Genomic DNA, 10,745 nt, shown 5'->3' with positions numbered 1-10,745 from the left:
TCCAGACCTGCAGTTCCGAGGATGAACTTAGAGGGACCTGTCTACGACCGCCAGGACATCCAAGGGTTACGGCCGCATCTTGCTTATCGAAGAGCAGTCTACAAGACAAAGGGGGCTCGCCACGTCTCAATTTGCAACCAGCGTCGGGGAAAGCAGAGGCCCTTATCAGATCCGCATTCGCTTTGTTTGGCCCCCCGATTTGATATTCAAATACCCTGCCAGTCATTACGCGATGCGTTTTGGCGCCAACACCATGGAGTCCGACTGACCGGTCCTGTCGAGGGGCAGACGTTCGACTCTCGTCGAAGTCCCCCGAGTCCACTCCTCGGTCGGGCTCAGGCCAAGACTCGGGCCAAGGCTCAGGCTCCGTGATGGAGATATCGGGCCTCGGCTATCGGCCCATCGGCCGCATCGCAGTGGGCCTTTAAAAATTACGGTTTCGTCTGAAATATGCGGCCCAACACTTTGACGGTCGATGCGGTGACAGCGAGTCGTTAGTCCGGCAAGGGCGCAGGCGGCGCAGGCATGGCGACATGCATAAGGAAGGGGACCAATTTGACGGCCGTCCAAAATTGAAAAGACTCTGTTTCAAACCGTTGCTCTAAGTCCACTCGCACCTCAGAAAAAAACAACAGCAAAACAACAACAAAAAACAATGTTTAAAAAGTAAAACAAATATAAAAACTGTTGAAAAAAATGAAACTGTCAAAAAATGTGCAAATATACTCGGGGAAACGGGGCTCCTTGTATCGCGCCTCGGTGACTAAGCGGAGAGGACTCGCAGAGCGGCGCGTGTGCCTGTTATTATGCATTTTTGTGGCGGTCATATCAAACTCGACTGCAACCGGCTCCCCCCCTCCCCCCCACAAGGCTTGTTCGCCGACAGTCACTCCGTCAGTCACGTCCCCTAACCTTGCTCAACGGGTCTCGTCCGGCCGAGGCAGGCTCAGCGGCACTGCCGAGGAAGAAGGGGTGATCTGGATGACGGGGTGATCTGGACAACGAGGTGGGGGTGATCTGGATGACGGTGTGATCTGGACGACGGTGTGATCTGGATGACGGTGTGATCTGGACGACGGTGTGATCTGGATGACGGGGTGATCTGGATGACGGGGTGATCTGGATGACGGGGTGATCTGGACGACGGTGTGATCTGGATGACGGGGTGATCTGGATGACGGGGTGATCTGGATGACGGGGTGATCTGGACGACGGTGTGATCTGGATGACGGTGTGATCTGGATGACGGGGTGATCTGGATGACGGGGTGATCTGGATGACGGGCTGATCTGGATGACGGTGTGATCTGGACGACGGTGTGATCTGGATGACGGTGTGATCTCTCCAGCGAGGCTCTGCGGGTCCAGAACAGTCGGGCGGACGGCGGGGCGGCCCGGTGCAGCTGGAAGAGTGGCTCGCTCCGCCTCGCCCGCCCCAACAGGGGTGGCTTGCAGCCTCCGCCGCCAGGGCGCGCCACCTCCTTCGGACTGCCTGGCGAGGGGGCCGGCAGGGCCTGCAGACCGCCACAGCCCGCACCGCCAGACAGAGCAAACAACATCGCAAATATGGAGAGGGGGCTGGCTGACCCGTAGGACGGGCTCCCACTTGCAAAAATAGAACGTCCAGGGTGGGTAGAGCGTAGCTGCACCAGCGTCCAGCCAACCGTTCCACGCACGCGCAACAGGCAGACCGTCCTCGGAGGCAAACCTCTGGCACAAGGGGCCATCTTCGCCAGGTCCGTTCCCTTCCAGTGTCTACGCAGCTATAGGGGTTGATGCAATTGGTGCAGCCACTACCCCGCACTCGACCCTCTTGGCACTTGAAGTCGCAAAGCGACAGCCGCGCGCCGAGCTCACAGCCTAGACCTGCCTGGCCGTGCCTGGCTCGCAATGACGAGATGATGAGGATTAAGCACTAGAATTTGAAAACTCGTCTGGGCGAGTGCAGGGTGCAGGCCCTGGTGCAGGCCCTGGTGCAGGCGGCCCTGCGCTTTTATCTCATCCTTGGTACACTTCGTATCATCAAGGGGCAAGGGGATTATGTACCCCCCGGCCGGCCGGCCAGGCTGGCCAGGTAGTCGGCAAGGGGTGGCGTTGGGGGGCAGGCTGCAGCGAAAGTGTGGGGGGAGGGGGCAAGCCTCACGTGTGAGTGTGTGAGGCAGGGTTCGTGCCGGAGGGGAGGGGGGGGCGTTAAGCCGAGAGAGAGAGAGAGAGAGAGAGAGAGAGAGAGAGAGAGAGAGAGAGAGAGAGGGGGGGCAGACGAAGACGGGCATGGAGCGGGTGCGAGAGAGCGAGCGGAGCCGCCACGCGAGCCGAGCCGACACGCGCCCGCAGGCCATTGTCGGCGGGCTTCGGGCCTTCGGGCTGACTTCGGGTGTGCGGGCGCGCGCCGAGCCGAAGCCGAGCCGAACGCGGGACGGCGGTTGGACGGAGTCTGCCTTCCCTCTCCCTTCCCTCGCGCCGCGCCAGCGCCGCGCCAGTCCCCAACCAGAGCCCAAGCGCGCAGCACGTCTCCGCTCCTGCACCCCTCGCTCCGGTCGTCGCCGTCGACGTCGTCGTCCTCGAGTTCGCCGGCCTTTGGCGGCCTTTGGATTACCAGTGCAGTGTGTGTTATGCCCCAGTGATTCGCTCCGTCCTCGCCATGTCGACCGCCGTGATGACGATGCACCGGCCCATGCCCGCCAAGAAGATGGTGATGATGCTGAGCCCCGACGTGCAGCCCCAGATCGTGCAGCCGAGCAACGGCGCGTGTGTCATCGTGTCCAACAGCTACCCCGGCAGCCACCCCGGCAGCCCGCCGCAGTTCACCAACCTGGACGCGCCGGCCAACAACAACAACGCCAAGGCCAAGAACAACAACGGGTGCGGCGCGCTCAACAAGGTGAGCCGTGTGGGTGGCGGCGCGGTGCAGAAGGCCGCCCCGCGGACGACCGTGGTGGTGGCGGCGTCGCCGGCCGGCGCGGCCGCGGACGCGCTGCGCTGCAAGCGGCGCATCCAGTTCTCGCAGCCCGGCGCCGCGACCGCGCACGCCGCCCCCGGCGCCTTCAACGGCCACCAGACCGCCTCCGTGGCCAGGCGCAACGCGCGCGAGCGTAACCGCGTCAAGCAGGTCAACAACGGCTTCGCGACGCTGCGCGCGCACATCCCGCCCGCCATCGCCGCCGCGCTGCAGGAGGCCATGGGCACCGCGGAGAGGCCCACCTCGGCCCGCGCCACCGCCAAGGAGAAGGAGGCCGCCAAGAAGCTCAGCAAGGTGGAGACCCTGCGCATGGCCGTCGAGTACATCCGCAGCCTGCAGGCCCTGCTGCAGGAGTCCGGCAGCGAGAACGCCGCCCCCACCGTCAAGACCGAGACCGCCGACGTCATGTCAGGTAAGCGCCGACACACACACACGCACACACACGCACACACACGAGCGTACTCGCATCTTGCGTCTCTCGGCCACTCGACGCTTTTTGCGCAACTCGGATGGCCCCAGATCGCGATCACTGAATGAGTCGCCGGGAGTCGAACCGCGCACATCCTGGCTGGTCCAGAGCCTGGCTGCCTTCGGCTGCCTGGGACCGAAGGACCGGCCGGGAGGCTGGCTGGCTGCCTGCCTGGCTGGCTGCATGGGCGGGGCGGAGGGGACGGACCCGCGAAGAATGAGCCAGGTTTCAGGCTTCACAGAACTTTAGGGTCTTCTGCTACCTGCGCCGCTTTTTCATCTCACACACGCACACACACACACACACTCGCAGTGCAGCAGGGCTCCCAGAGCGCTGCAGTAGTAAAGCGGCTCTGCACACAAGTCCTTTTTTTACGGTTCCCACATCGCGTAAATCTGTTCTCGTTGGCCAGAAGTAGGGTAACTCGTCTAACTCTGCGTTCCGCCTTCCCTTCCAGACTCGCCCCACGGCGGCCACGGCTTGGACGCGGACTACGAGGCGGCGCTGGCCCTGTCGCACTACAGCATGGCGGCCGAGTCCTCGTCGCCGCCGACCTCGGGGATGCCAACGCACGCCGTCAGCACCGCCTTCGGCCACCACCACCACCACCAGCCGCACTTCGTGTCCATGTCGCCGCCGTGCTCGGACGCGGGGTCCGCCGGGTCGCCGACGCCGTCCTACGTGTCCGACGGGTCCGTGGGGGCCTCGTCGACGGGCTACGCCACCTTCGTGCCCGTCGTGTGCAGGCCCACCACCCTGACGGTGCACTCGCCCGCCACGCCGCCAGACTCGCAGGCCTACGAGCCCATGAGCCCCGAGGACGAGGAGCTGCTGGACGTGATATCCTGGTGGCAGCAGAGCAACTGAGCATGTGGTGAGTACCTTATCCATTTGGCGCTAGCCGAACTTGATTCGGCCGAACCCCGCCCCGCGTTGCGAGATGTCCCAAATGAGCCGAGTGCCAAGTCGTAAGTGCCGCGCCGCCTGCCCCGCTTGCCTACCGGTTCTCGGGGTGCGCGGCGCACAGTGGGCCAGAGGACCGGTGGAGGCGGCCGAAACGCTAGACGCGTTTTGAGCTGCAGAGTCGCTAAATGGGACTCGAACCGAACGTGTGACCCCACCAATGGATTCCTCGTTCGGAGAGCAATCCATTGGTGGGGTCACACGTTCGGTTCGAGTCCTGTTTAGCGACTCTGGAGCTCAAAACGCGTCTAGGATTTGGCCGCCTCCACCGGTCTTCTGGCCCACTGTGCGGCGGTCAGATAGGGTTGCCGATCGGCAGTCGCGATCGCCACCGGAAGAGTCGTCTGGGACCTAACGGGTGAATCACGTCCGCCGAGCCACGCGGTGCACCGCCTGGGGTTTGTCAATACTGAATTACCATTGAAAGTTTCTGCGATGTGTTCATTGAGCCGAGGCGGCTGCTGTGGTTGCCGGGGGCGCTGCGAGGAACGGGTTTTGCAGCTTCTGCATCGCACTTGCTCTCTCGCGCATATATATACATACCCACACGATAACAATCACGTGTGTGTGTGTGTGTGTGTGTGCGTGTGTGCAAATGTATATTGCAGGATTGCGCGTTTGTCGCTAGACGGCGCGTTGAACGGACTCTCGTAGTCTCATCCCCGCTTGGAATACTGCAATCCCCTTTCTCTGGACGCAACGCCGCCGCTCCTGTGAGCAGTGTGTGTGTGTGTGTGTGTGTGTGTGTGTGTGTGTGTGTGTGTGTGTTATTGCAGTGTAGTCTACGAACTTAACGACTACACACTTTACCCCACTCGGTGACCTACTAAAAAGTGAAATGCGAGTTTTAAAATCCCGCGCGCCCCCCTCCGTCGCCATAGAACTCAAAATAATAAAAATCGCGTTCGCGTTATATGGAGCAGTTCGGCAAGGGACACACACACACACACACACACACACACACACACACACAATGACGACTTGCATTGTTCGGAGAATAGCGGCGAAAGTAAAAGCAAAGCAAAAGGCGCATTAATGGTTGCCTATGTGGACAGGGGTCTAAGGAGAGTGTGAGTGTGTGCGTGTGTGTGTGTGTGTGTGAGAGACGGAGGAGGGGGGAGGGGGGATGGAGGAATTCGTCCAGAAATGCAGCATGCGTCCGTTTCCGGCTCCCCGTATGACTTTGGCGCACGTTCCGCGAACGGTCACGCACACCCGGTGTATTATTAGCCTCACCCTTTTTTTTATTTTTTTCATTTTCCGATTCCTTTCCCCGCCACTAGTTGAGTGCGTAGTGAGGCCCCGCGAAGGGAAACAAAACCGAGGGTCAAGGGACTGGCCGCGTCGGTTAGCGGCGAATGGCCACTATAAACCGCGCGGCGGGGAAAAAAAATCCCACGCAATGAAAGATTCGTCCAACGGTCGCCGCCCGATTTTTCTCACTTCACTTCATTGATATTCTTGACCGTTCCCGATTTGCCTAAAGGTCGCTCCCTTTTGCCCGAGGCTCGCCTCCAGTGCGGTGCCAGTGCGGTGCCAGCGCGGTGCCCTTGCCGGTTTGTTTTCGTTCTCCAAAGGCGCGCAACAGGATGTGTCTTACTCGGCCGTGACTCTGATACAGATAGCCAGGGGCCGTGAAGATGACGCAAAGTCGTTGCCCCAGCGTTCGATGTATCGAAGTCACTGCCTTCCCAGAGTAACAGTTCCCCCCTTTTTTTGTCGTGTTCGCATTGAAAACGGTCCACATTTCCCGCACCGGTCAGAGGTTAGCATTTCGACACCTGTAAGGAAAAGGCACGCAGTAGCGGCCGCGCGATCCAAAAGGCGCTCAGTTGCGGCCCTGCGATCTGAAAGGCACGCAGTTTGCCGCGCGCGATCCAAAAGGCACTCAGTTTGCTCCGCGCGATCCAAAAGACACGCAGTTTATGGCTGGCGGCCGGCAAACTGCGTGTCTTTTGGATCGCGCGGGGCAAACTGAGTGCCTTTTGGATCGCGCGCGGCAAACTGCGTGCCTTTCAGATCGCAGGGCCGCAACTGAGCGCCTTTTGGATCGCGCGGCCGCTACTGCGTGCCTTTTCCTTACAGGTGTCGATTTGCATAACGGACAGTCCCACGGATCGTTGCCGTTTCGATTTTTCCCGATTTTGCATTCGGACGAGTGGCGACCCTACGCAGCGGCAGCGCGAGGGCCGCCGACGTCCTCGTCTAGGTGTTATCGGGGGCCTTCCGGCGGCCTGGAGATTACGCACTGCGTCTGCGCGTCCGCGCCGCGTCCGCGCGCTGGCCCCGTCAATGTGGGTACTTGTTGACGACGAGTCCCCGTCGACGCCCCCTTCGCTGGAAACCTGGGCGAGCCTCGCGCGGGGCCGCCGGGGGCCGCCGGGGGCCGCCGGGGGCCGCCAGGTACGATAGAGCCGCTTGGCTGGCTCTGCGCGTTAGTGTACAGTCGCGGTCAAAACGCGCGCCCCACCGTGGGCCAGAAGACCGGCAGAGGCAGCCAAAACTCTAGAAGCGTTTCGAGCTCCAGAGTCGCTAAATGGGACTACTGTTTTGGTCGCCTCCGCCGGTCTTCTGGCCCACTGTGAGACGCGGCGGTTGACTAACTGTCGCACAGGGGACGCCTAGGCACGGCCGGTCTAGGGTGGGTGGGAAATCTTGGGTCGCCGGCTTAGGAGGGGGCATCTTTGCGCGCACAATGCGAAAAGGGGGGGGGATTTCTCATCCTGATCGGTATCCCTCCGTATCCCGTCTCATCCCCTGGAGTCCGCTGGAGTCTCTGAACCCCTGGGCCGCCGGCCGAAATCATCATCCCTTGGCAACGTCCCCCTCCAGGCAATAACAATGCCTCCAGTGATTACCTACCCCCTCCCGACCCTCCCCGCCATGGAGCGGGCACCTCTGAGGTGTTTACCATACGGTGCGCTAAGCTAGACCCGCGCCATCACCAAATTGAAATTATAAAAAAGAAGGTTCAGCGGAATAAAATAACAGAAAGCTTGATAATTAGACGCGGGTCTCTAGCGCGCGGAAGTCGGCGGTTGGCAGGTTGGCGATAAATAATTTTGAGACGCCCAGGGAAGGGGAGGAAGGGGCGGGGATGCCATCGTTCAATATGACGTAAGAAATTCATCTTGCAGTGTGCGGCCGAGCCGCGGCACTGCGTTGAAATCATCATCAATGGCATTTCACAAAAGCGCGCGGAGGGAACCCGTCGGGAGGGGGGATCCGAAAAGACGAGGGGAAATAAAGTTTGGCTATTCTTGTGCTGAATGCCTACGGGGACATTCCCAAAAATGTTACTCATCCGGGTGTCCCACTGGTGCCCCACTGGTGTCCCACTGGTGTCCCGGAGCATGAAAGCTCACCTTTGTGTTGTCTTTGGGGCGCAACGAGGCAACACCAGTGCGACCTTTGGAAACGCTCCGAATCCGTCTTTCTGGGAGAGGGTTTAATCCGTAACCGCACCAGTGCGGCGGTTGAGGCAATGTCAACAATCTTCTGCCGAGTATCAGAGTCTTGCCGAGCTTGTCGCACCCCTCGATGACCCTCCTCGCGAATGTCGTCACGAACTGCTTTCTTAACGGAAAACTGGTTTCTTAACGGAAAAACGGCGGCCGCTCTTCGAACGCCAGGCCAGTTAGTGGCCGAGGCATCGTTAGGCGAACCAATCTGATCCGCGCTCGGCAAAATGACTGACAACTTGTTCTCTCTTTGCGTCGCTTCGCATTCTGCTGTCCCTGACCGAAGTCGTTCTTTCTCGCTGTTTCAGATAGTGTCTCCGTCCGCTGCGAATTCCTGTTCCGTGCTCGTCCGCGGAACGCGTCCCGTGCGCAGTCCGCCGGCCATTCCAGGAGCACCTCAAAACCATTTGCGACAAAACAACAAGTGCCTTTACTGCTGCTGCCTCCTCTTTATTAAACTCTAATTTTTAATACTTTTGTTGGCTGTTAAGAGCAATCTTTGTTACGCTTGGGATTTGAGAACAATTTGGACCATGCCGCGTGTTTTGGCGGGTGGCTTTTTCTTTTCAGTGTAATCCCCCTTTACGTTTAGAGACTTCCAAAGTGCCTTTGAGAAACGACCGGCCTTCCGCTCGGTGCCTTATAGTTGGAGGCGGCGACAGCGACTGGGTTATGGCTCCTAGAAATTGGATCTTGCCGGCCAGAGAAAGAGTGAGACGGCAGCCACGAAAGCTTCCTCGGCGGGAGCGGTTCAATCCCCTCACGCGCACGCCCGTGCCGCGGCCTGGCCGGATGGCCTGCTTGCCTCACGCGCGTGTTGCGTGACCGCACGCTCCCGCCAAGGTCAACCTTTCGCACGGAGCCAAATCTCGAGACAGTTTTTTTCCGTTCTGGGTCATCACCACCTTACCTAGTCCCTGCGCCGCCCCGCAACATCGCCGCAATCGAAATCGACTCAGTGGAAAGTTACCTGCAGTAACCGAGAATGACAATGTTAGACTTTATGAGCGCCGTAGTTTTCAAGGGCCGCCTGCAATTGCCTATTGCATTGCCTACAACGGCGCCTCCAAGAGACTTCCCTCTTGCCTACCCAGTGACAAACATCGCCTTAAGACATTATTTTTGGAGATAGAGATTTAGCTTGTAAATTGTTTTGTTTACAAATTAAGTTGTTCGTGTACAAATCAATCAAGTTGATAAATGAATATAGACTTTAGAACTGTTAAATCTAGTCAAGAATTTCTCGTCTGTATATCTGTTTGTAAATTGTGTAGATACAAACGTGGGAGTGAAGTGCAATGTTTTTTCTTTGCACTGTTTGGTACAATTCGTACCAAGCTTTGACAATTTTCTTATTGAACTCGCCTGTTCTCAAAACAATCGTGTTTCTGTTAGGTTGAATATTTTTGCGGCTTGTCGGCTTTGTGATTGAAGCCAGAAAACTGCCTATTGCATATGGAATATATATTTTTATAGCTATGTTTACCATTGTTGCCATATAAATTGTTTGATCTTTTATTCGAGCCGTACGTTCCTGGCTGCGAGCAAAATCATCGTCTGTCAACTAAAACTTGCAAACCTTGACATGTGTCATCTGCATTATCAGTCTCTTGGATTCTGAGTAACTTGTGATATTGTGAATCTCATGTTATGTGCGTTTTGTTTCAAGGACACAGCACCATAACATAGCGTACCGCGTAGTGAGGGTGTGACAGCCCCATTGTTTGTATTTTGTATTTTTATACATCGAATTATTGTTACATATTTAAATACAATGAATTGCTATAAATGAACTTTGTCCCCTCTGATTTTACCCTTTCTCCGGATAAGACAAAACGTTAAAAGGAAGGTAAAAGAGAGGGTGGTGTCCGAGGGACCTCACCCTACCTTACCAAGGAAAGCACGTTCCAACACCAATATAGAGACCAAGGGGTTCATTGGCCCAGGATACGAACCGCTTAGAGTTGCAAGGAAACGACGTGCTCCAAGTGCAAGCGCTGACCTTGGAGGGTTCCTGTGCAGTGTACCACCCACCGGTCACTGATAGGGCGCACGCCCACTGCACGCCCCTGGCCAACGAACTCTCTGCCACTGACCCACTTATCACACGAGGTTCCTGGCAATGCAACACGAAGGAAGTACCGCACACAGCATGCCTCAGGAAGCGATTATGATAGCTCAAAGTCCGACCTTGAACCTCATACCGCTAGTTTTTCTTCGCGTTGAAGTAAAAATGGTATTAAAATCTGACCGTTGACGTGGAGCATTTCAAATTTTGAAAGACCGAGTGGGACAGTCCCAACCAAGCATCTTGGCGGAGTCTGTTGAAGTCAAGAGGTCCTGGCTGCAGGTTGACATCTTCCCCCGGGAGACGCACAAAGAAGCTCGCACAAAAGCGACGAGAATGGTGCTAAGAGCAAGACAATGCCGCTCCATCATACGTGATATATATCTCGGCATTCACGCTGCCCCGCCAAAAAGATGAGGGATCGACGGGGCCGTTTTTACCTTCAATGCTCTTTTTTTTAATTTCGCGAATCAGTTCTTGCAAAATTTGTCCAGCCGCTACTGCTGTAAACTGCCTCAATTTACAGACACTGCCTCGGAGGCAACGTATCACGCACAGCGCACACAGTCAGAAAAATTACTTACCCAGCTTCTCCGATTTTTGTCATCCCTACCTGCGAAATCACTCGCTGGTGATGGACAGTCGCATGACAAATAGCTGAGCCTTTGTTGCGGTCAGCCGCACTCAGATGTGGTAACCGATATCTCGAAGATATCGATATCGTGATGCATCGATTCATAGAAGGGCCTGCGTTGGCGACAATGTCTCTCTTTCAGCGACTAGCGATGCTGATAAAATGCGCCTGGCATTCAGAAAAAAAGCCCCG

At 57.3% G+C, this 10,745-nt stretch overlaps 1 protein-coding gene across 1 annotated transcript; it reads left to right on the top strand.

Moving 5' to 3' along the window:
* The first annotated feature begins 2,489 nt into the window (after positions 1–2,489).
* On the top strand, positions 2,490–9,644 carry LOC117648353 (achaete-scute complex protein T4-like). The gene is made up of 3 exons (XM_034390849.1): positions 2,490–3,370; positions 3,885–4,301; positions 8,160–9,644. Exons 1-2 carry the CDS (start codon positions 2,641–2,643, stop codon positions 4,292–4,294), a joined length of 1,140 nt encoding a protein of 379 aa, XP_034246740.1. The 5' UTR covers positions 2,490–2,640; the 3' UTR covers positions 4,295–4,301; positions 8,160–9,644.
* Positions 9,645–10,745: the final 1,101 nt, after the last annotated feature.

Source organism: Thrips palmi, unplaced genomic scaffold (assembly GCF_012932325.1).
Source record: "Thrips palmi isolate BJ-2018 unplaced genomic scaffold, TpBJ-2018v1 HiC_scaffold_3, whole genome shotgun sequence".
In the NCBI taxonomy this organism is placed as follows: Eukaryota; Metazoa; Arthropoda; class Insecta; order Thysanoptera; family Thripidae; genus Thrips; species Thrips palmi.
The sequence above is the reverse complement of the archived record's forward strand: the minus strand, read 5'-3'. Positions and strand labels throughout refer to the sequence as shown.

Excerpts from the sequence above, each read along its gene's own strand:
- LOC117648353 (XM_034390849.1), top strand. The coding sequence starts at position 2,641 with ATGTCGACCGCCGTGATGACGATGCACCGGCCCATGCCCGCCAAGAAG. Across the intron at positions 3,371-3,884 it reads GACCGCCGACGTCATGTCAG|ACTCGCCCCACGGCGGCCAC; the intron begins GTAAGCGCCGAC and ends CTTCCCTTCCAG.